Source organism: Natrix helvetica, assembly GCF_964273705.1.
Source record: "Natrix helvetica genome assembly, chromosome: 16".
NCBI classification, from domain to species: Eukaryota; Metazoa; Chordata; class Lepidosauria; order Squamata; family Natricidae; genus Natrix; species Natrix helvetica.
The window spans coordinates 2,580,205-2,604,555 of NC_138563.1; the positions used below are offsets into that span (position 1 = coordinate 2,580,205).

General features: G+C 51.4%; 3 protein-coding genes across 3 annotated transcripts; 2 read left to right on the top strand and 1 right to left on the bottom strand.

The window, feature by feature from the left end:
* The first annotated feature begins 1,271 nt into the window (after positions 1 to 1,271).
* On the top strand, positions 1,272 to 6,702 carry LOC309399892 (uncharacterized protein). The gene is made up of 3 exons (XM_081968083.1): positions 1,272 to 4,151; positions 4,966 to 5,298; positions 5,546 to 6,702. Exons 1-2 carry the CDS (start codon positions 1,425 to 1,427, stop codon positions 5,260 to 5,262), a joined length of 3,024 nt encoding a protein of 1,007 aa, XP_081824209.1. The 5' UTR covers positions 1,272 to 1,424; the 3' UTR covers positions 5,263 to 5,298; positions 5,546 to 6,702.
* Positions 6,703 to 7,567: 865 nt separating this feature from the next.
* LOC309399890 (uncharacterized protein) lies at positions 7,568 to 15,554 on the top strand. Its single transcript, XM_081968079.1, has 4 exons — positions 7,568 to 10,853; positions 11,731 to 11,934; positions 13,383 to 13,714; positions 15,417 to 15,554. The coding sequence occupies exons 1-3, from the start codon at positions 7,704 to 7,706 to the stop codon at positions 13,674 to 13,676; spliced, it is 3,648 nt and encodes a 1,215-aa protein (XP_081824205.1). The 5' UTR covers positions 7,568 to 7,703; the 3' UTR covers positions 13,677 to 13,714; positions 15,417 to 15,554.
* A 2,500-nt stretch (positions 15,555 to 18,054) lies between these two features.
* LOC309399893 (uncharacterized protein) lies at positions 18,055 to 22,014 on the bottom strand. The gene is made up of 2 exons (XM_081968084.1): positions 18,939 to 22,014; positions 18,055 to 18,434 (listed from the first exon to the last, which is right to left on the bottom strand). The coding sequence occupies exons 1-2, from the start codon at positions 21,696 to 21,698 to the stop codon at positions 18,393 to 18,395; spliced, it is 2,802 nt and encodes a 933-aa protein (XP_081824210.1). The 5' UTR covers positions 21,699 to 22,014; the 3' UTR covers positions 18,055 to 18,392.
* Positions 22,015 to 24,351: the final 2,337 nt, after the last annotated feature.

Sequence of the window (24,351 nt, forward strand, 5' to 3'; positions counted from 1 at the left end):
ACATAATAAAGGATCTTGTGGGTGGAGGAAGTAGCCAATTCTGTCTCTGAGGCAGGACGCGTGTCGTTTTGCGGCTTCCAGAGGTGAAACTGGCATTGGAACCCGATAGCTTACAGCCTTGAAGCCCCACAAGACAACTCGATCCAAGCACCTGGCAGGTGCAGCAGGATCCTGAGTAGATCCAGGGTTTTTTGATCCTTTGCAAATCGTCCTGAAAACCTACAAGGGATCCCACTGTCGCATGAGGTCTCGGAAGCTGCAGAAAGAAGACGGGCGTATTTTTCTACCTCCCGTGCCTTTTCCCCATCTCTATCATATTAGCTACTAATCCCTGTCCTCCCTGGCTGTGCGTGATGGGAGGTGTAGTCCAGCGCTTCCTTTTCAGGCCCATTGCTGGGAAAGAGCTTTTCAATGAAGCTTAAAAATGCCAGTGGGTGAGAGGGAGGAAACGGAAGGAGCAAAAGAAAGGAATGGAAAAGAAAAAAAGGAAGGAAGGAGAAGAAAAGGGGAAGGAGCCACGGAGAGGGCATTAGGAAGTGAGAGAGGAAGGAGCAAAAGAAAAAGGAAGGAAAGGGAAGGAAAAAAGAAAAGGATGAAAGAAAGAAGAAGAAAGGATGGGAGAAAAGAAAAAGGAAGGAAAGAGAAAAGGAAGGGAAAATAAAGGAATGGGAGGAAGGAAAAAGAAAAGGAAGCAGAATGAAAGCAAGAAAGGAAGAAATATTTTGCTTTCAGGCAGGTAGTGCACATCGGGTGTCTAAGAAGTCCCGCCTGCCGGGATTCAGGCTAATTTCACTCTTCAACGCTGCTGGGGCTCTTCGATTCGTGGGGCTTTCCTTCCCCCCCCTCCCCTCCGAAATGGTCGCACCCTCTCTGCTTCCTTACCGTTTCCAATTGGTGCGAGGGAGGCGAAAGCGATGCGGATGGGAGGTTAGGGCCCGGGCGAGACCATCCGACCGGCCAGTGGGGGGGGACGATGCAGTGGGGAAAGTTGCTTTTCCCGCCATGGCGTCGTGACCGAAGTTGGTGCTGATTTTCAACGTAAATCGCGCCAAGATTTGGTGGCCGAACAAATCTAAAGCCAGGGAAAATAATAATAAATAAAAATGATGTTTTTAAAAATGAAGGGGGGCATGTACAAAAAAATAAATAAATATGAGGAGAATTGCAGCCATGTAGGAAGAGGGCGGGACTTTTGCATGATGGGCAGGTTGGGTGGCCTATTCCATCCTCCGAGTGTGCCGAGAGAGAGAGAGAGAGAGAGAGAGAGAGAGAGAGAGAGAGAGAAGGCGGGAAAAGGGTTAACGCTGCCTCCCTACTTCTCCTCAGACAGGCAAACAATCGGGTTTCGGCAGCTTCTCTTTCCCTCAGGGAGTCACTTCAGACTCCGATCCCCTGAGGAGACCCAGAGAGATCCCCTCCCGGCCATGGAGTCTCCCGAGGAGCCGGTGAGAGAGGAAAAGCTGGATGTGGCCGCCCCCGGGCCCCGCGTGGCCACTGGATCCCCCTCCACGCCCACGCCGGCCTCGCCCAAGACCCGAGCCAAGGTGCCTCTCTCCAAGAAGGCCGCGAAGAAGGCTGCCCCAATTCCCCCCAAGGCTTCAGACACAGTAGGCGCCGCAGGGGAAAAGGAGCAGGAGCGCCCCCTTGTGGGCGTTGCTGCCGCTTCCAGCGCTCCCCAGCCTTTGCAACCTCTAAGGGAGGCAGGTGAGACGCCTCGCCCGTCTTGTCCACCAGATGGAGCCAGAGAGGAGGTTTCTCAGCCGCAGCTGCCAGTGATGGAGCCCGCTCAGCCTTCGTCCCTTCCTCCTGCTTCGACTCCGCTCCCGCCGGAAAGTCCTTCGGAGGAGCCGGCTGCTAAGAGGGCAAGGCCTGCCACCCCAGAGGCTGCCGTCCCTCCTGAAGAGACCCAGGAGCTGGAAATGTCCCCGGAGATGAGACGGATCATCTCAGAGGCCATCGCTCAGGGCATTGCCGCAGGCATCCAACACTGCCCGACGCCCTCTCCAGACTCCGCCAACGCCTTATGCCAGGGTCAGGCTCCTACTACTTCCATGAACATCACAGAATCCCTTGGCAAAGACTTGCCACTGTTTGGGAACAAAGGAAGGACTCCAAATGCCCATGGCTTTGTATGGCTCTTCAGCCATACCTTGTTTAAGACTCTTCTCCAGAAAGCCAAGGCCACCGTTGGGATAGGAGCAGATCCATCCGCTTCTGATCCAGCCTTATCTGACCCCAATAATTTCTTGTTCTCAGAGCCCGCCACAGAGAAGGAGATCCCCTGCCCGAAATTTTTTCTAGATGTTGTCCAGCGACAATGGGCCATACTAGGGGCAGGTCCAAAACTGACCATCAATGAGAAACAGTTCTACAATGTGGCCCCGATCCTCACAGCGGCATTAGAACCACCAACAATCGACGAACCCGTGGCGTCCTATGCCTCCTCCACCATTCTCTCCAACAACATAAACGATGCTTTGAATCCAGAAGAGAAGAGAACAGAAATGGCACTAGTCTTGGCCCATAAGTCGGCTGCCTGGGCGGTTAAGTCAGCGATGGCTGCTTCCTTCTTCAATAGAACATCCTTGCTCTGGCTCAAACAGATGCAAGCCAGAATCCCAGCCACCGACCTCCAGATGCACGAAGACATCAACAACCTGATAGCGGCGGCAGAATTCTCTGCAGATGCCACCCTGAATTCGGCCAGGTTTGCTTCCAGGGCCATCGGCTGCTCCCTGACAGCCAGACGGCTGCTGTGGCTCCGTCCCTGGCAGTCAGACATGCAGTTCAAGTGGAAGTTGGCCTGTTCTCCTTTCAAAGGTGACAAGCTATTCGGAGAGGTCTTAGAGCCTATACTCATAGAGACCAAAGACAAAAAGAAGGTCCTACCCTCTATGTCCAAACGCGCTGGTCAAAGATCCTTGCCCTGCATTCGGAAACGGACAGCGAACACCGCACAGCCACAGAAGGCATATTTCCAGCAACATGATGGCCAATCCAGTAGGCCTGGATGTAGAGGCAAGAGGAAGAAGCAGGCCCAACCCAAACAGCAATTTCGAGGCAACGGAAGTTGGTCCGTCCCTCGCTCCTCCAAAAGTCTTCAGAGCCAAGCCTTCAGAGGACCAGCAGTGACTGTGGATTGTAGTCCCAAAGGCTTCGAGGAAGTGGAGAGTGATTCTCCACCTAAAAAGACTCTACAAGCATTTTGTATACAAGAGATTCAAAATCCAGTCCACACTGGAGAGCATCTGGGTGGGCCACTTCTTGACGTAAATAGATCTCACGGAATCATATCTACACATCCCTATGTTGCTGACTCACCAATGATTTCTATGGATATGCAACGCGAACCAGCATTGCCAGTACAGAGCCCTCACGAAGATACTAGCTATGCTCTTGTCTCACCTCGGGACTATCCCTATTCCCGTTCAATACTATCTGGCCGACATGTGGATCAAATTGTCCTCTCTTCTCCGTGCCATGGAGGGCCTACTCATCACGATCCGGTTCCTTCAGGGTCCTTCAGGGAATCAGAGATTCACAGTCAACAACTACAAGAACCACTTGTCTCCTACCGACAGGATGCTCCACCTAGCAGCATCTATAGACATGATACCATGTATAATCTCCCTGTCCCAGAACCGCTAGGACAGCATCAGGGCTCTAGCAAACCGAATTCGATCCTGCCGAATATTGCCTCTCGACCTCGTTTCACAATTGTTAGGAAAGATGGTGTCCTGCGTCTCCATTGTTCCCGGGGCACGTCTGGATACCAGGACCCTACAATGGCTCCTCCTGCCTACCCAGAAATCCAGCAGGAGCAATTCAACTACCGGAGACCGAGTCTCATCAGAAATCCTCCAGTGGTGGATGCCACCGACAGCAACCAGCAGATTCAAGGAAACAAACCATTTCGCGATTCCTACGGATGCCAGTATGCTCGGCTGGAGAGCCCAGATAGAGACTCAGATGGCAGAAGGCCAGTGAACACAAGAGGAATGACTAACCAACGTCAACAGGCAAGAGATCCAAGCAGGCCACGTAGCCCTCCGACGGGGCCAGACCACCATCTCCGGCCACCACGTACTTCTCCGAGCAGAGAACGTAGCCACCAAGGCCCATATGAACCGCCAAGGGAGCAACCACTCGAGGTACTTCATGTGAGAATCCAGGCACTTGGGGCACTGGGCAGAAGGGCATCTCCTATCCGTGCGAGCTGAACATAACTTGGAAACATCCAATGTACAGGAGCCCCATTTAGGGCCTATCAGGCCTCTCTGCAGCCTCCTGGGACCAAAAACATATTTTTCCCTTGAAAAAGGGAGAGTTTTAAGTTTCTAATCCTCATAGCATCTGAGCAAGGTGGAATACCTATATTTTCACTGAAGGGTGTGGGGTGGGGACTTGATTCTGCTTTCTACAAAAATGGGGTGCATTTATTTCCCTACTAGCCGATAATCCAGCGTTGCCCGGGTATTTATTTATAGGGGGGAAATAACTGGACCAAATGTAATTTCTAATGTTGGATTTTCCCCCTTACCAGAAGGGCCCCCCTTGTGGAGTACTGTGAAGCCGTTACCATGGCAACTCAACTGTGCTGTACAGTAGAAGCCATTTTATGGCAGTACAGTAGAAGCCATTTAAAGGCACAGCAGGCTCCAGCTTAACAGAACACACACCCCTAAGGGTTTTAGGGGTATCTTTTTCTCACAGTATTTGTCTCCAGAGTAAGTCATCTGTGTACCAAGTTTGGCTGAAATTGCTTGAGGTGTTCCAGAGTTATGCTGCAACACACTCATATACACACACACATACAGCCATTTTTATATACAGTATATAGATTAGGAGAACTCCCCCTCTTCCCCAATGTTATAAAAACAGTTTAATTCTCACAAATGCGCCTAAAACCCCATGTGATCATGGATTCATAGTCAACAACAAGAGCCATTTGTCTCCTACCTACAGGATATCGACTACCGGAGACAGGATCCCATCAGAAGTCCTCCAGCAGTGGATGTCACCAAGCACAACCAGGAGATGGGCATTCAAGAAACCGAACTGTCTCACCATCGCTCCAGAAGCCGGTTTTCTCGGCTGGAGAGCCCAGATAGAGACCCATATGCCAGAAGGCCAGTGGACAGAAGCAGAACTACGGACTGTCAACCGGTAGGAGCTCAAAGCAGGCCACGGAGCCCTCGAAAGGATCCAGACCATCATCGCCAGTCATCACATACTGATTCTAGCAGAAAACGTAGGCATTAGGACCCATATGGACCACCAAGGGAACACCCACTCCAGGTAACTCATGCGAAAAGATGGGTAATTGGGGCACTGGGCAGAAGGGCAACTGCTATCCGTGACAACAGAATTTAACTCACCCACTCCCCGTTTCGGGCCTAGCAGGCATCCATGAGCTTCCTGCGACCAAAAATGTTCTGTGGGGGTGCTTCATCCCCAATGCCCCATTTTGGGCCTAGAAAGCCTCCCTGCTGTTACAGGTGCTTTGTCTGTTTTGTGGGGTGATAACCTGGTCCCTTTTGTGCAGATCCACTCGGGGAGAAGGCGCCAAAGAGAGGAGCCATCCTAAGACCCGGTCGTAAGGTTTGCCTGTCTTTTGACCAGCATGGCGAGGGTCGTGTGGATATTGGTGGAAATCTCAAGGGAAGAGCTTTCTTCATTCCTCCCTCCTCTTCAAAATTTATATCTCCATCTTATACGTCCAGGAGTGACGTCCAGTGACTTCTTAGCTGATGTGTCCCAGCTCTCTTTTTCTTGATCCGTGTTTGGGCTTTCAAATAACCCTAGTGTCGAAAGTCGAGGACTGCTGAAAAGAAAAAATATTCCCCTCTGCCCTTCCACACGCACATTTCTCTGGCCTCGTCCCTTCTTCCTGTCTTTCCACTACCCCCCCCCCCCAAAAAACCCCCCCCCAGAAATTTATCTTTGAACTAACAATTATTGCGGTCTCCTTTCTTGCTTCAAACATTAAGCTGATCAGGGCAGGCGAAAGGCTAATCAGTACCTCACCAAATCAGAGGTGTGGGGTGGGGGACCTGCGGAGAAATGATTCAGCTTGCTTTATACAGTGCCACAATTGTCTTCTTTGTGGGTTAGCCACACAATAAAGTTCCTGTAGGTTTCGTTTTAATGGGTTCAAAGAAACTCCTCCCCCTTCGCAATCCTTACCACCCCAACCAAGGGGGCAGAGATGCCGGGGAGTTGCCCACTTTTTCCCCGCATGACTTCCACGCTCACTAATTTCCTCGAAACTCATCTGTTATATCGCATTGTGTGTCCAACAGCCAATAAAAGGATGCCTTTAGAACCAAAAAAAAGTCTCTTGGACTTCTCTGGGAAACGAAAGGGTAGTGGGATCGCTCTGCAGGGGCCGAATGAGATTACGGGGAGAGCGTCTTTGAGTTTATCAGCCTCTGTCTCTGAGCCTGGCCTACTTTGCAGGGCCATTGTGTGAAAAAGTAGGAGTGTCCGAGCTACGCTTCGCTGCTTTGGAATTCTGCTCTGAAAAGAAGAACATGTAAACCACATAATAAAGGATCTTGTGGGTGGAGGAAGTTGCCAATTCTGTCTCCGAGGCAGGATGGGTGTCGTTTTGGGGATACCAGGGGTGAAACTGGCATCGGACCCTGATGGCTTACAGCCTTGAAGCCCCACTGGAAAACAAGTGCAGCAGGATCCTGAGTAGATCCAGGATCCTTTGCAAATCGTCCTGAAAACCTACAAGGGATCCCACTGTCGGACTACGGCTCTACCTTCTGCATCCTTTCCCTGTCTCCGGCGTGTGAGCTCCTAATCCCTGTCCTCCCTAGCTGTGGGTGATGGGTGGTGTAGTCCAGCGCTGCCTTTTCAGTCCAACAGCCGGGAAAGAGCTTTTCAATGGAAGACACAGCTTAGAAATGCCAGTGGAATGGAGGGAGGGAGCAAGGAAGGGAAAAAAATGGGAGGGGAAGGAGGAAGGAGCAATAGAGGAAGGAATGAAAGAAAAAGGAAGGAGAAAGGGAGAGGGCATTGGGAAAGAAGGAAGGAGCAAAAGAAAAGGAAGGACAGAATGAAAAAAGGAAGGAGCAAAAGAAGGCAATGAAAAAGAAAAGGAAGGAGAAGAAACGATGGGAAGGAGCAAGGGAGAGACCACTAGGAAGGTAGAGAGGAAGGAGCAAAAGAAATACGAAGGAAAAAAAGGATGGAAGTAAGGAGAAGAAAAGGGAGAAAGGAAGGATGGAGGAAAAGAAAGGAAGGAGAAGCAAAGAAGGAAGGAAAAAGAAAAGGAAGCAGAATGAAAGGACGAAAGAAAAAAATATTCTGCTCAGGCACGTAAAGCACGTAGGCGCGGCTAGGGAGAAACCCGCCTCCTTCCGTGATTCAGGTTAAGTTTACTCTAACTACGCTGCTAGGACGACTCCATTCGTGAGTCCTCCCCGCACCCCCCTCCAAAATGGTCGCACCCACTCTGCGCGCGGCAGACTTTCCAATTGGAGCGACGGCGGTGGAAGCGTTACGGATGTGACGTTAGCGCCGGCGAGACCATCCTGGCGGCCGGATGTGGGGTGAGAATGCAGGGAAAGGGTTAACTCTGCCTCCCTCCTCCTCCTCCACAGACAGGTAGCCAATCGACTCTCCTTTCCGTCCTTCAAACTCGGAGACCTAGAGAGACCCCCTCTCCTTCTCCAAGACAGCCCCTCCCGGCCATGGAGCCTCCCGAGGAGCCGGTGAGTGGGGAAAAGCTGGATGTGGCCGCCCCCGGGCCCCGCGTGGCCACCGGATCCCCCTCCACGGCCAAGCCGGCCCCGGCCAGAGCCTCGCCCAGGACCCGGGCCAAGGCGCCGCCTGCTAAGAAGGCCCCGAAGGCCGCCAAGAAGGCCGCCCCAATTCCCCCCAAGGCTTCAGACACAGTAGGCGCCGCAGGGGAAAAGGAGCAGGAGCGCCCCCTTGTGGACGGAGCTGCCGCTTCCAGCGCTCCCCAGCCGTTGCAACCTCTAACGGAGGCAGGTGAGACGCCTAGCCCGTCTTGTCCACCAGATGGCGCCAGAGAGGAGGTTTCTCAGCCGCAGCTGCCAGTGGTGGAGCCCGCTCAGCCTTCGTCCCTTCCTCCTGCTTCGACTCCGCTCCCGCCGGAAAGTCCTTCGAAGGAGCCGGCTGCTAAGAGGGCAAAGCCTGCCACCCCAAAGGCTGCTGTCCCTCCTGCAGCGGCCGGACTCTGTCCAAAGAAGGCCCCAAAGGCCGTGAAGAAGGCCGCCCAAATTCCCCCGAAGACTTCGCCCCTTCCTCCTGCTTCCACTCCGCTCCCGCCGGAAAGTCCTTCGGAGGAGCCGGCTGCTAAGAGGGCAAAGCCTGCCACCCCAGAGGCTGCCGTCCCTCCTGCAACAGCCGGACTCTGTCCAAAGAAGGCCCCAAAGGCCACGAAGAAGGCTGCCCAAATTCCCCCCAAGGCTTCAGACACAGTAGATGCCGCAGGGGAAAAGGAGCAGGAGCGCCCCCTTGTGGATGTAGCTGCCGCTTCCAGCGCTCCCCAGCCGTTGCAACCTCTAACGAGGGCAGGTGAGACGCCTAGCCCGTCATGTCCACCAGATGGCGCCAGAGAGGAGGTTTCTCAGCCGCAGCTGCCAGTGACGGAGCCCGCTCAGCCTTCGTCCCTTCCTCCTGCTTCCACTCCGCTCCAGCCAGAAAGTTGTTCGGAGGAGCCGGCTGCTAAGAGTGCAAAGCCTGCCACCCCAGAGGCTGCCGTCCCTCCTGCAGCAGCCGGACTCTGTCAAAAGAAGGGCCAGGAGCCAGGCATGCAAAAAAAACAGCCGGTGGCCTCTGCAGCCTCCAACAACGCCTTACGCCAGGGGCAGGCTACTGCAGCCGATGCTCCAACACTCCCTTCCCATGCCTCTTCCATGGACATTTTGAAATCCCTCTCGGTCGTTGAGGGACCTAAAGACTTGCCACTCTCTGGGGACAAAGGAGGGACTCGAGACCCCCATAGCTGCAGAGGTCTCTTCAGCCCTCTCTTGTTTAAGACGCTTCTCCAGAAAGCCAAGGCCACTGCTGGGATAGAAGCCGATCCAGCCGCCTCTGATCCGGCCTTATCTCACCCCAATATTTTATTGTTCTCAGAGCGTCCCCATATTAAGGAGGAGATCCCCTGCCCGAAATTTTTCCTGGATGTCGTGCAGCGACAATGGGAAAAACCAAGCGGTTTTACAAACCCGGGCATAAATGAGAGACGATACTATAATGTGGACCAGGACCTCATGGATACATTAAAAACTCCAACAGTCGATGGGCCTGTGGCGGCGTTAGTCTCCTCCACCGCTCTCCCCTCCTTAATGGTGGATCATTTGACTCCAGAAGAAAAGAGAATGGAAACGTTGCTCCGCAAAGTCAATACGTCAGCTGCCTGGGCGGTTAGGTCAGCGGTGGCTGCGTCCTTCTTCAATAGAACGTCCTTGCTCTGGCTCAAAGAGATGCAAGCCAGAATCCCAGCCACCGACTGCCAGACTCACGAGGACATCAACCACCTGATAGCAGCGGCAGAATTCTCTGCAGATGCCACCCTGAATTCAGCCATGTATGCTTCCAGGGCCATCGGCTCCTCCGTGTCAGCCCGACGGCTGCTGTGGCTCCGTTATTGGCAGACAGACAATAGGTCCAAGTGGAAGTTGGCCTGTTCTCCCTTCAAAGGTGACAAGCTATTCGGAGAAGCCTTAGAGCCTTTACTCATTGAGACCAAAGACAAAAAGAAAGTCCTACCTGCTACGTTCAAAAAACCCAATAAGCAATCCTCGTCCAAGGTTCAGAAGCCTTCCTTTAGAGGAGGGGAAAACACACAGAACTCCTCACAACCACATAAGGCATACTTCCAGCGACCTGATCGCCAATCCGATAGGGCCGGATATAGAGACAGGAGCAGGCAGCAATTCCAATCCGAACAGCCATTTCGAGGCAGTGGAAGTCGGCCCTTCCATGGCTCTTCTAGAGGTCTGCATAGACAACCCTCCCAGATCCAACCCTCCAGAGGACAAGCAGCGACTGGGGATTGTAGTCCCAAAGGATTCGAAGAGGTGAAGAGCGATTCACGAGTTAAAAATACTCAACAAGCATCTGGTATACAAGAGATTCAACATCCAGTCCATACTGGACAGAATTCAGGAGGGCGAATTCCTGACGTCAATAGATCTTACAGAAGCATGCCAACACGTTCCTATATTGTTGACTCACCAACAATTTCTATGGATAAGCTACGCGATATGCCAGTCCAGCGCCCTAACGAAAATACTAGCTACGCTCTCGGCTCACCTCAGGACTATCCCCATTCCCGTCCAACGCTATCTGGCCAACCTGTTGATCGAATCCTCTCACCTCCGGGCCACAGAGGACCTCCACATCACGATCCGGGTCCTTCGGGGTCCTTCAGGGAATCAGGGATTCACAGTCAACCACGACAAGAACCCCTTGTCTCCTACCAAAAGGATGCTCCACCTAGCAGCATCTATAGGCACGACATCATGCATAGTCTCCCTGTCCCAGGACTGCCAGCACAGCATCAGCGCTCTGGTGAAGCAGATCTTATTGGATCGAACAGTGCTTCTCGACCTCGTCTCACAATTGTTAGGAAAGATGGTGTCCTGCGTCTCCATCTTTCCCGGCCCACGTCTGCAGTCCAAGGCCCAGAGGGCACAAGGCCAGTGGTCATAAGAGGACTTACAAATCAACTTCAACTGGCAAGAGCTCAAACCATGCCACGTAATACTCCGATGGATCCAGACCATCATCTCCGGATACCATATAGTGATCCTAGCAGGCAACAGAGCCACCAAGGCCCATATGAACCACCATGGAAGCAACCACTCCAGGTATCTCATGCGAGAAGCCCGGCACTTGGGGCACCAGGCAAAAGGGCATCTTCTATCTGTGCGAGCAGAATATAACTTGGGAACACCCAACGTACAGGCGCTCATCTTGGGCCTACAGCCTCCCCATACTAAAAATGGGCTTTGGGAGGGCGAGGAGGGCTGCAGCTTCCCACCCTGTTTTACGCCTAGCAGGCCTTCTGCAGCCCCATGGAACCAAACACAGGCCACAAAGGGGGAGGCACTCACTCCTCATCTCTAGTTTTGGGCCTAACAGGCCTCCTTACAGTCTCAAGGTACCCAAAAGGGGTTGTGGGGGGGGGGGGAGGAAGAGACACACACCCCATGTCACAACTTGAGACTAACAGACCTCTCTGAAGCCTCCCGCGACCAAAAACGGGGTGCGGAAGGTGGGCGGCTCCATGCCCCTATGCCCAGTTTTGGATAGATCCGGCCTCTATGCAGCTTTCTGGGACTAAAAAGGGGCCTGGGTATGTATTTATAGGGGAAAATATCTGGACCAAATGTAATGTCTAATGTTGGATTTTCCCCCTTTCCATAGGGAGCCCCCTTCTGGAGTACTGGGAAGCCGTTACCATGGCAACTACAGTGTGCTGTACAGTGGAAGCCATTTTACAGCAGTACAGTAGAAGTCATTTAAAGGCACAACAGGCTGCATCTTAACAGAACACCGCCCTCCCCGAGGGGTGTTAAGGGTGTCTTACCCCCACAATATTTGTTTCAGTATATACACTAGGAGAGCTTCCCCTCTTCCCCAATGTCATAAAAATAATATAATTCTCACAAATGTGCCTAAAATCTCACATAGTCACAGATTCCCAGTCAACAACAACAAGAGCCATTTGTCTCCTACCGACAGGATATTGACTACCGGACACAGGATCCCATCGGAAGTCCTCCAGTGGTGGACGTCACCCAGTACAACCAGGGGAAGCACATTGAAGAAACCGAACCGTCTCGCCATCGCTCCGGCAGCCGGTTTTCTCGGCTGGAGAGCCCAGATAGAGACCCAGATGGCAGAAGGACAGTGGACAGAAGAGGAACGACGCAAGGACGTCAACCGGTAAGAGCTCAAAGCAGGCCACGGAGCCCGCAAATGGATCCAGACCACCATCTCTGGCCACCACGTACTGATCCTAGCAGACCACGGAGCCACCAAGGCCCAGATGAACTGCCACGGGTTCACCCACTCCAGGTACCTCATGTGAGAAGCCGGGCAATTAAGGCACTGGGAAGAAGGGCATCTTCTATCCGTGCAAGCAGAATATAACCTGGGAACCTCCGATGTACAGGAGTTCCATTTTGGGCCTAGCAGGCCAACCTGCAGCCTCTTGCGACCACAACGGGCTGCGGGAGGGCACTGCACCTTCCTGCCCTTTTTTTTGATCCTAGGAGGCCTCCCTGCCACTGCATGGGACCAATAATGGGCTGCAGGATGTTTGTGCCTCCCCCCCCCCCTTGCCATTTTGTGCCAGCCGGCCTCCCTGCAGTCTCCTGGGACCAAAAAGGGCCGTGAGGGGGTTACTCAACCCCTAATGCCCCATTTTGGGCCTAGCACGGCTCTCTGCTGTTTTTTGGAGTCAAAAAAGAGAGTGTGTCTTATATACAGAATACAGCATTTTTGGCCTCCCTTGGCAAAAATGGACTTGCAGAAAATTCAGGAGGCTTGTAGAGTTTTCCTGGGGGATTGGGGATGGCAAAAATGAGCGGAAAACAGGCCATTTTTGCCCCCCCCCCCCCAGCCCTCAGACTCTTCAACACACACACCCCAAGCTTCTACGTGCCCCCCTTTTTTTGCGAAAAACAGCCAATGTTTTGCTTTGTTATGGGGTGGGCTGCCACTTTAAGAGCCTCCCAAAGCTCTGCATGCCCCGCCTTCTTTTGTGCAAAAAAAAAAACGACTCCTGCAGAGTGCAAAAGCTTTTTTTTTCTAAATTTACCTCTTCAAAATCATGGCGCGTCTTATATTTGGAGTATAAGATGCACCTTTCCCCTCCCTAAAAGAGCATGGAATGTTGGTTCGCCTTATACACCGAGTACATCCATTTTTGGCCTCCCGAAGCCCCAACGTGCATCCCATTTTGGGGAAAAATGGTCCGTTTTTCACCAAAATGGGGGTGTTTTTGCCTTCCCCCAGCCCTGCTGAAGCCTGCAGACTGCTCCTGGGAGCCGGGGAAGACAAAAACTTTTTTTTCTTATTTATCTCTTTGAAATCTTGGTGTGTCTTACACACCAATGTCTCTAATGGTCTGAAAAATACGGTATTCTCAATGGCTTGTTTAGCGTTTTAAGTGCATTTTGAGTAAAACTAGTTGAAACACCTGCAGGCTCTGGGGCCAAAAACAGGCCAGTGGGTTTCCCTGTGAAAATGGGAGACTTTTTAAGTTTCTAGTCCTCATGGCAGCTGAGCAAGCTCGAATACGTAAATCCTCATTCGCTATCTCCTAAAATCTCACGGGATCGCGGATTCTCAGTGGACAACAACAAGAGCCATTTGTCTCCTACTGACAGGATACCGACTACCGGAGAACGAATCCCATCCAAAGTCCTCCAGTGGCGGATGTCACTGACCGCAACCAGGGGAAGCACGCTCGAGAAACCGAACCGTCTCGCTATCGCTCCGGAGGCCGGTTTTCTCGGCTGGAGAGCCCAGATAGAGACCGAGATGGCAGAAGGTCAGCGGACAGAAGAGGAACGACGAGAGAACGTCAGTCGGCAAGAGATCGAAGCAGGTCACGGAGCCCTCGAAGGGATAGAGATCGTCGGTCACCACGTAGTGATTCTAGCAGAAAACGTAGGCACTAGGACCCAGATGGACCACCAAAAGGGAGCACCCACTCCAGGTAACTCGTACGAGAAGCCGTGCAGCCTGCAGCTTCCTGCAACTAAAAACAGGCCACGGGTGGGGGGCACTGCACGCTCCCCCCCCCATGCCCTGTTTTGGGCCTAGCACTGCTCCCTGCTGTTACAAGTGTTATGTCTGCCTTGTATGCAGCTTTAGTCTCCATCTCCATTGTTTTGTGACTTTAGGATTTTCCTCCATTTGAGGCACTTCCTTTTGTTTCTATGTATTTACATTCTCGATGGCTTGTTTAACGTTTGAAGTGCATTTTGATTAAAGCTACTTGAAAAACCTGCAGCCTCCTGGGACCAAAAATGGGCCGTGGGAGGGGGGGGCGCCACCCCTCACGCACCCCTTGCACACCACCCCTGCAGGGTTTTGCTCCAAAACTGACAAAAAGGGTTGTAAAGTCAGACGTGACTCACTTAATAACCACATTAAGAAGTTCCGCTTCTGATTGCGGTAGTAAGTTGGGGACTATCTTGTATCTTTTTCCATAGTTTTGGTTCTGGAATATGATGACTTTTTGTCTCTACGTAGTGCCCAGTGTGGATTTTAAACCAAACCTGCTAAAATTAAAACTTTTTTGACTGCAAAAGTTTTCTGATTGCAAAAATAACCATTATTTACTGCAAAAATCTTTTCCCCTGCAAAAATAAGATCTTCATGCTTGCAAAAATAAAACATCTCTGACCGCAAAAATAAGAATTTTCTTAACTTCAAAAACAAGATTTTTTTTTACTGCTAAAATAAGAATTTTTTTTACTGCTAAAATAAGAATATTTTTGACTGTAAAAATAGGAATATTTTTGACTGTAAAAATAAAACCTTTTGGATTGTAACATCTTGAGCAAAATCTCTTTTTTTTACTGCTCGCTTCGCAGGCACAGAAAAAAGAATTATAAATTTTGCTGCAGAAATCGCAAGACAAGACGTTGGCTGTCGATTCCTGTAGCAGAATTGCCCCTTTTGCAACCTTCTGGCACAAGCCAAGTCCATGGGGAAGCCAGGCTCACTTAACGTCATTGGCTTAAAACTGTTGCGGTGATTCCCTTAACAATAGAAACGACTGGCTTAATTGTGAAGCCCGTCAACATAACAATGGGTTTCCCCTTGAAAAAGGGAGACTTTAAGTTTCTAGTCCTCTAGCAGCTGAGCAAGCTCAAATAACTACATTCTGATTGGGGGACGATGACGACTTAATTCTGTTTCCTGCAAAAGCCGGAGGCATTTATTTCCCCACTAGACTATAATCCGACATTGTCCAGGTATTTATAGGGGGGAAATTTCCGGATCAAATGTAATTTCTAATGTTGGATTTTCCCCCTTACCAGAGGGAGCCTCCTTGTGGAGTACTGGGAAGCCATTACCATGGCAACCTCCACTGCACTGCACAGTAGAAGCCATTTAAAGGCACAACAGGCTATATCTTAACAGCACACGGACACACAACCATTTTTACATGCAGTATATAGATTAGGAGAACCCCACTTCCCAATGTCATAAAAAAAGTTGATTAAATATTAAATTTGCACAATTTAATGCTGGAAAAATTTGGATCGTCTGAGAACAGGTGAATCAGGGTCCGGAAATGTTGTATTGCAGGTTTTTTTTTTTGGTAAACTCGCTCCTCGCGATCTCCTAAAGTCTCACCTGATCCCTGAGGATCCCTGTGGAGTGGTAATCTGGTCCCTTTCTTGCAGATCCACCCAAGGAGACGGCGCTAAAGAGCGGAGCCATCCTAAGAACCGTGCATACTGTTAGCCCATCTTTCGACCTGCATGGCGAGGGTCACGTGCACATTGGTGGAAATCTCAAGGGAAGAGGTTTCTTCATTTCCTTGCCAAGTTTTTTCTGGGGGGCCATTCTTCTCCCCCCTCCCTTCAAACTTTATATCCCCATCTTATATGTCTGGGAATGACGTCCAGTGAGTTCTTAGCTGATGTATCCCAGCTCTCCTTTCCTCGTTTTGGGTTTGAAATGACACTAGAGTCGTATGTCGAGGACTGCTGAAAAGAAAAATATTCCTCTCTGCCCTTCCACACGCACATTTCTCTGGCCTCGTCCCTTCTTCCTTTCTTCCTCCCACCCAGAAATTTATCTTTGAACTAACAATTCTTGAGGTCTCCTTTCTTGCTTCCAACGTTAAGCCGAAAGGCTAATCAGTACCTCACCAAATCAGAGGTGTGGGGTGTGTAACCTGCGGAGAAATGATTCAGCTTGCTTTATACAGTGCCACAATTGTCTTCTTTGTGGGTTAGCCACACAATAAAGTTCCTGTAGGTTTTGCTTTAATGGGTTCAAAGACCCCCCTCCCAATCCTTACCACCCCAACCAAGGGGGCTTATATGTCCGGGAGCTGCCCACTTTTTCTCCGCAGGACTTCTGCTCTCACTAATTTCCCCCGAATCTTGTCTGTTATATTGCATTTTGTGTCCAAAAGCCAATAAAAGGATGGATGTAGAACCCAAAAAAGTCTCTTGACCTTCTCTGGAAAAATGAAAGGGTAGTGGGGAAAAAAGACCATGTAGTAAATGGCATACTAAAGGATCTTGTGGGTGGAGGAAGTAGCCAATTCGGGAGGAAGGAAGGAAAAGAAAAGGGAAGGAGGGAGAGAGAGAGGGAGGAAGGAGCGAAAAAGGAAAAGAAAAGGGAGGAATGAAAAAGAAAAGGAAGGGAGGCAGGAGCAAAATAAAAGGAGAAGAAAATGAAGGAACGAATGAAAAACAAAGAAGGATGGAAGGAAGAAGAAATGGGAGGAAGTAGCTCAGTCAGGGTGGGGGATTGCTAGGCAGCCCACCCGTCCCGTCCATCATACAAACGGCCCGCCCATATATATTATTTTGCATATGCACCCCTTATTTTTTAAAATAGATTATTATTTTTATTTTACTGGCTTTCGATTTCTTCGGCCACTAAACTTTTGCCCGATTTCCACTTCCCGCTGAAAAGCAGCACCAGCTTCAGACACGGCGCCATGGGGGGGAACCATCAACTTTCCCCGCGGCCACCCCCGTTCGACCGGTCGGATGGTCTCGCCCGGGCTCCATCCGCAGCACTTCCGCCTCCATCGCACCAATAGGGAACCGGCCAGGGCTCCGCCGCGCGCAGAGAGGGCACGACCATTTCGGAGGGGAGGGGGAGGAGGAAGAAAAGACCCACGAATCGAAGCGCAGCAGCAGCGTAGAAAGAGGGAAATTAGTCAGAATCCCGGAAGGAGGCGGGGCTTCTTAGCACGAAGGTTTGTGGACACGACCACGTATATAACTGGCCTGAGATTGCAATAAAAGATTTCTTTCTACTTCTTTTTTTATATTCCTTCCTTCCTTTTCTTTTCCTCCCTCCCTCCATTCCACTGGCGTTTCTAAGCTGTGTCTTCCATTGAAAAGCTTTTTCCCAGCTGTGGGCCTGAAAAACGAAGCGCTGGACTACATCTCCCATCACACACAGCCAGGGAGGACAGGGATTAATAGCTAATATGATAGAGATGGGGAAAAGGCATGGGAGGTGGAAAAATACGCCCGTCTTCTTTCTGCAGCTTCCGAGACCTCATGCGACAGTGGGATCCCTTGTAGGTTTTCAGGACGATTTGCAAAGGATCAAAAAACCCTGGATCTACTCAGGATCCTGCTGCACCTGCCAGGTGCTTGGATCGAGTTGTCTTGTGGGGCTTCAAGGCTGTAAGCCATCGGGATCCGATGCCAGTTTCACCTCTGGAAGCCGCAAAATGACACCCATCCTGCCTCAGAGACAGAATTGGCTACTTCCTCCACCCACAAGATCCTTTATGATGTGGTTTACATGGTCTTCTTTTCAAAGAAGAGAAGCAGAGGTAGGACACTCCTACTTTGCTGCAAAACGGCCCTGCAAAGCAGGCCAGGCTCAGAGACAGAGGCCAATAAACTCAAAGAAGCTCTCCCCGAAATCTCATCCGGTTCCTGCAGAGCGATCCCACTACCCTTTCGTTTTCCAGAGCGGTTCAAGAGTCTTTTTTTTGGTTCTAAATCCGTCCTTTTATTGGCTGTTGGATACAAAATGCAATATAACAGACAAGATTCACGTAAAATCAGTGTGCGTGGAAGTCATGTGGAGAAAAAGTGGGAAGGATTAGGGTGTGTCTTTGAATCAAAAAAAAAAAAAAGCGTATAGCTAACAGAAACAAGACAATTTCAGCATTGTGTGAAGCAAGCTGGATCACATCTCCGCAGGTCTCCCCCCCCCCCCCCCCATCTTGATTTGGAGAGATTAGCCTCTCGCCTGCCCTTAACGTTGGAAGCAAGAAAGGGAACCTCAAGAATTAAGTTAGTTCTAAGATAAATTTCTGGGTGGGTTTTTTTGGGGGGGGGGAGGGGGAAGAAAGAAACGAGGCCAGAGAAATGTGGAAGGGCAGAGAGGGATATTTTTCTTTTTGGCAGTCCTCGACTTACGACACTAGCGGCATTTCAAATTCAAAACACGGATTAAGGAAAGGAGAGGGGGATACATCAGCTAAGAACTCACTGGATGTCACTCCTGGATGTATAAAATGGGAATATAAAGTTTGAAGGGGGGGGGGGGATTGGGCCCTCATAAAAAACTTGGCAAGGAAACAAAGAAAGCTGTTCCCTTGAGATTTCCGCCAGTGTCCATGCGATCCTCGCCATGCTGGTCAAAAGACGGGCTAACCATACACGTGGTTCTTAGGATGGCTCTGCTCTTTGGCGCCGTCTCCCCAAGTACATCTGCAAGAAAGGGACCGGGTTATCACTCCACAAGGCAGACATAAGACCTGTAACAGTAGGGAGGCTTGCTGGCCCAAAACAAACCTGGGGGAGGACAATTCCCCATCTGCCCCCCCATTTTGGTCTCAGGATGCTTAAGGGAGAATTGCTAGGCCCCAAAACAGAGAATGGGAGTGTGTGCAATTCCCTCCCGCGGCCCATTTTGGGCATAAAGAGGCTGCAGGGATGGCTGCTGGGCCCAAAACAGAGCCATGGTGTGCAGCTCCTCCCCCCACCACCTCTTTTTGGCCCAAGGAGGGAGGCTGCATGGGAGTCTGTTAGTCCCAAAATGGGGCATGGAGGGGTACGGCTCCCCTCCCTCACGGTACGTTTTCTGGTCGCAGGAGGCTGCAGGAAGTCCTGCTAGGCCCAAAACGGGGAGAGGGCGAGTTATGGCTTGCTTGCACGGATAGAAGATGCCCTTCTGCCCAGTGCTCCAATTGCCTGGCTTCTCATATGAGGTACCTCGAGTGGGTGCTCCCTTGGCGGGTCATATGGGCCTTGGTGGCTACGTCGTCTGCTAGGATCAGTACGTGATGGCTGGAGATGGTGGTCTGGCCCCGTCGGAGGGCTACGTGGCCTGCTTGGATCTCTTGCCTGTTGACGTTCTTTCATCATTCCTCTTCTGTCCACAGGCCTTCTGCCTTCTGGGTCTCTATCTGGGCTCTCCAGCCGAGAAAACCGGCGTCCATAGCGATCGCATGACGGTTCGTTTCCTTGAATGTGCTGATCGTGGTCGGTGGCATCCACCACTGGAGGACTTCTGATGGGACCCTGTCTCCGGTAATTGAATTGCTCCTGCCGGATTTCTGAATAGGCAGGAGGAGCCATTGTAAGATCCTGGTATCCAGACGTGCCCCGGGAACAATGGAGACGCAGGACACCATCTTTCCTAACAATTGTGAGACGAGGTCGAGAGGCACTGTTCGGTCCGATAAGATCTGCTTCACCAGAGCGCTGATGCTGTCCTGGCGGTCCTGGGATAGGCAAACTATGCATGTCGTCTCTATAGATGCTGCTAGGTGGAGCATCCTGTCGGTAGGAGGCAAGTGGCTCTTGTCGTTGTTGACTATAAATCCCTGATTCTCTGAAGGACCCTGAAGGACCCGGATCGTGTTGAGTAGATCCTCTCTGGCGAGGAGGTGACAGGACGATTCGATCCACATGTCGGCCAGATAGCGTTGGACGCGAATAGGGATAGTCCTGAGGAGAGCTGAGAGTGTTACTAGTATCTTTGTGAGGGCTCTGTACTTGTTCGCGTAGCATATCCATAGAAATCATTGGTGAGTCGGCAGTAAAGGGACGTGTAGTTGTGCTTCTGTGAGATCTATTGACCTCAGGAAGTCGCCCACCTGCATGCTGTCCAGTATGGACTGGATTTTGAATCTCTTGTATCTCAGATGCTTGTTGAGTCATATTAGGTGGAGAATCACTCTCCACCTCATCAAAGCCTTTGGGACTACAATCCCCAGTCGCTGCTGATCCTCTGGAGGCTTGGCTCTGAAGACTTCTGGAGGAATGAGGGAAGGACCGACTTCCATTGCCTCCAAATGGTCGTTTGGATTGGAACTGCTGCCTGCTCCTGCCTCTATATCCGGCCCTATCGGATTGGCGACCAGGTCGCTGGAAGTATGCCCTCTGCGATTTTGACAAGTTGTCTGCAGTGTCCGCTGCACTGAAGGAAGGCTTCTGAAAATAGGATGAGGATTGCCGGTCAGTGTTTTTGAACATAGAGGGTAGGACTTTCTTTTTGTCTTTGGTCTCCACGAGTAAAGGCTCTAAGGCCTCTCCGAAGAGCTTGTCTCCTTTGAAGGGGGAAGAGGCCAACTTCCACTTGGACCTCACGTTTGACTGCCAGTAACGGAGCCACAGAAGTCGTCGGGCTGTCACAGATGAGGCGATGGCCCTGGAAGCAAACTTGACTGAATTCAGGGTGGCATCTGCAGAGAATTCTGCCGCCGCTATCAGGTTATTGATGTCCTCATGCGTCTGGAGGTCGGTGGCTGGGATTCTGGCTTGCATCTGTTTGAGCCAGAGCAAGGATGTTCTATTGAAGAAGGAAGCAGCCATCGCTGACCTAACTGCCCAGGAAGCTGACTGATGGGCTTTGCGGAGTGTTATTTCTGTTCTCTTGTCTTCTGCATTCAAAGCATCGTCTGTGTTGTTGGACAGAACGGGGATGGGGGCTAAGGCCACCACAGGCCCATCGACTGTTGGCATTTCTAATGCCGCCAAAAGGTTCGGGGCCACATTGTAGAACACTTTGTCATTCACGGTTAGAACTTGGCTACCCCCTGGTAGGGCCCATTGTCGCTGGACGACATCCAGGAAAAATTTGGGGCAGGGGATCTCATCCTTATCTGTGGTAGGCTCTGAAAACAACAAATTGTTGGGGTCAGATAAGGCCGGATCTGAGGCGGCTGGATCTGCTCCTATCCGAGCAGTGGCTTTGGCTTTCTGGAGAAGTGTCTTAAACAAGGCAGGGCTGAAGAGACCTACGAAGCCATGGGCATCTGGAGTCCCTCCTTCAGACAGTGGGAATTCTTTAGGCCCCTCAATGACCGAAAGGGATTCTGGGATGTTCACGGAAGAAGTAGGAGCCTGACCCTGGAATAAGGCGTTGGCGGAGTCTGGAGAGGGCGCCGGGCGATGTTGTTGCATGCCTGCGGCAATGCCCTGAGCAATGGCCTCTGAGATGATCCGTCTCATCTGCGGGGTCATTTCTGGCTCTTGGGTCTCTGCAGGAGGGACGGCAGCCTCTGGGGTGGCAGGCTTTGCCCTCTTAGCAGACGGCTCCCCCAAAGGACTTTCTGGCGGGAGCGGAGTCGAAGCAGGAGGAAGGGATGAAGGCTCAGCAGGCTCCATCACTGGCAGCTGCGGCTGAGAAAGTCCTTCTCTGGCGCCATCTGGTGGACAAGAGGGGATAGGCGTCTCACCTGCCTCCGTTAGAGGTTGCAACGGCTGGGGAGCGCTGGAAGCGGCAGCTCCGTCCACCAGGGGGCGCTCCTGCTCCTTTTCCCCTGCGGCGCCTACTGTATCTAAAGCCTTTTTGAGCCTTTGGGCGGCCTTCGGGGCCTTCTTAGCGGGCGGCGCCTTAGGCCGGGCCCTGGGCGAGGCTCTGGCAGGGGCCGGCTTGGGCGTAGAGGGGGATCCCTTGCCCACGCCAGGCTTGGGGGCGGATAGATCCACCTTTTCCCCACTCACCGGCTTCTTGGGAGACTCCATAGCCGGGAGGCGCTCCCTGGGAGAGACCGAGGCGGTTGCTTGGAAGGCCGCCGAGAGAGTTTGCACCGGAGTGTCGGGCAGGGAGTCCCGCGCCTTCCGCAGGCCCAAGGGGAGCGCTTCCAAAGAGACCGGGGCTCGGAGGGGGAGGCAGCCGGAGAAAGACCGGGGACCTCGCCTGTCCTGGATAAGCCGAGGGTATCTCTGGTTCTCCTCAGGGGGACCGAAGTGACACCCTGAGGGAAAGAGACGCTGGGCAGAGCCGATTGGCTGCCTGCCTGAGGAGAAGAAATACGGAGGCAGCGTTAACCCTTTTCCCGCCTACTCGCTCTCGGCACACTCGAAGGATGGAATAGGCCACCCAACCTGCCCATCATGCAAAAGTCCCGCCCTTTCCCTCCATGGCTGCAATTCACCTCATGTTAATTATTTTTTCTGCACATGCTCCTCTTCCTTTTTTAAAAACTCATTTAAACAAAAAAATGTTTTTATGGGCTTTGGATTTCTCCGGCCAAATCTTTGCCCGATTTCTGCTGAAAATCAGCAACAGCTTCGGCCATGGCGCTCACCCCCGCCCGGGCTTCAATGGCGCGCTCCCCCCTCCCTCGCACCAATTGGAAGCGACCATAGCTCCGCCGCGCGCCGTGAGGGCGCGGCCATTTCGGAGGAGAGGGGGGAAAATTTAAAGGAGGACCAACGAATGGAAGCGCACCAGCAGCGTAGGAATATTGAAATAAGCCTGAATCACAGGAGGCGAGGCTTCCTCTTAGCCACGCCCATGACGTTTTGGAGACACGCCCACGTGCATTACCTGCCTGATGTCAATAAAATATTTTTCATTCCTTTTCTTTTTTTCTCCTTCCTTTTTCCTTCCTCCCTTTTCTTTTGATTCCTTCCTTCCACTGGCATTTCTAAGCTGTGTCTTCCATTGAAAAGCTCTTTCCCGGCTCTTGGACTGAAAAGGAAGCGCTGGACTACACCTCCCATCACGCACAGCCAGCGAGGACGGGGATTAGTAGCTAATATGATAGAGATGGGGAAAAGGCACGGGAGGTAGAAAAATACGCCCGTCTTCTTTCTGCAGCTTCCGAGACCTCATGCGACAGTGGGATCCCTTGTAGGTTTTCAGGACGATTTGCAAAGGATCAAAAAACCCTGGATCTACTCAGGATCCTGCTGCACCTGCCAGGTGCTTGGATCGAGTTGTCTTGTGGGGCTTCAAGGCTGTAAGCCATTGGGATCCGATGCCAGTTTCACCTCTGGAAACCGCAAAACGACACGCGTCCTGCCTCGGAGACAGAATTGGCTACTTCCTCCACCGACAAGATCCTTTATTATGTGATTTACATGGTCTTCTTTTCAGAGCAGAATTCCAGAGAAGCAAAGTGGAGCTCGGATAACTCCTACTTTTTCACACAATGGCCCTGCAAAGCAGGCCAGGCTCTGACACAGAGGCGGATATACTCAAAGAAGCTCTCCCCGTAATCTCATCCGGCCCCTACAGAGCGATCCCACTACTCTTTCATTTTCCAGAGCGGTTCAAGAGACTTTTTTTTGGTTCTAAATCCATCCTTTATTGGCTGTTGGGACACACGTTGCGATATAACAGACAAGATTCGGGGGAAATTGGTGAGCATGGAAGTCAAGCGGAGAAAAAGTGGGAAGCTCCCTGGCATCTAGGCCCCCGGGGTTGGGATGGGAAGGATTGGGGTGTCTGTGTCTTTGAATCCATTAAAGCAACCTGACTGTGCTGTTAAGCTTAACGTCCGTGTCACGAACTTAATAACTGCAGCGATTTGCTTAAACAGTGGCGAGGAAGGGGGGGAACCACACCCCTAACATCTCGCTGTAATACAGAAATTGTGGTAATACAAAACGGCATTTCAAATCCAAAACACGGATCGAGCAACGGAGCTCTCGGAGACATCTGCTAATAACTCACTGGACGTCACTCCCGGACGTATTAGATGGAGATATAAAATTCGAATGGGGGGGGGCAGGAATACCCCCTCCCAGAAAAAACTTGGCAAGGAAATGAAGAAGACTCTTCCCTTCTGATTTCCACCAATGTCCATGCGACCCTCGCCATGCCAGTCGAAAGACGGGCTAACCATATGCCTGGTTCTTAGGTTGGCTCCCCTCTTTGGCGCCGTCTCCCCGAGTGGATCTGCAAGAAAGGGACCGGGTTATCACTCCACAGGGATCCCTGGGGATCACGTGAGATTTTAAGATTTTAGAAACTTCCACCTACAAGGCAATTTTTCCGGACCCTGACACACCTGTTCTCAGACGATCCAAATTCTTCCAGAATTAAATTGTGCAAATTTAATATTTAATTTAGGCGCGTTTGTGAGAATTATACTGTTTTTATGACATTGGGGAAGAGGGGGAGTTCTCCTATACGCTGCATATAAAAATGGCTCTGTGTGTATTTGTGTGTGTATTTTCCAGCATAACTCTGGAGCGTCTTGAGCAATTTCAACCCAACTTGGTACACAAATGACTTACTCTCTGGAAACATACTGTGGGGGGTAAGGCATCCCTACCCCCCCCCCCGGGGTGTGTCTGTTCTGTTGCACCTTGAAAGATACAGCCTGTTGTGCCTTGAAATGGCTTCTACTGTATTGCCGTAAAATGGCTTCACAGTACTCCACAA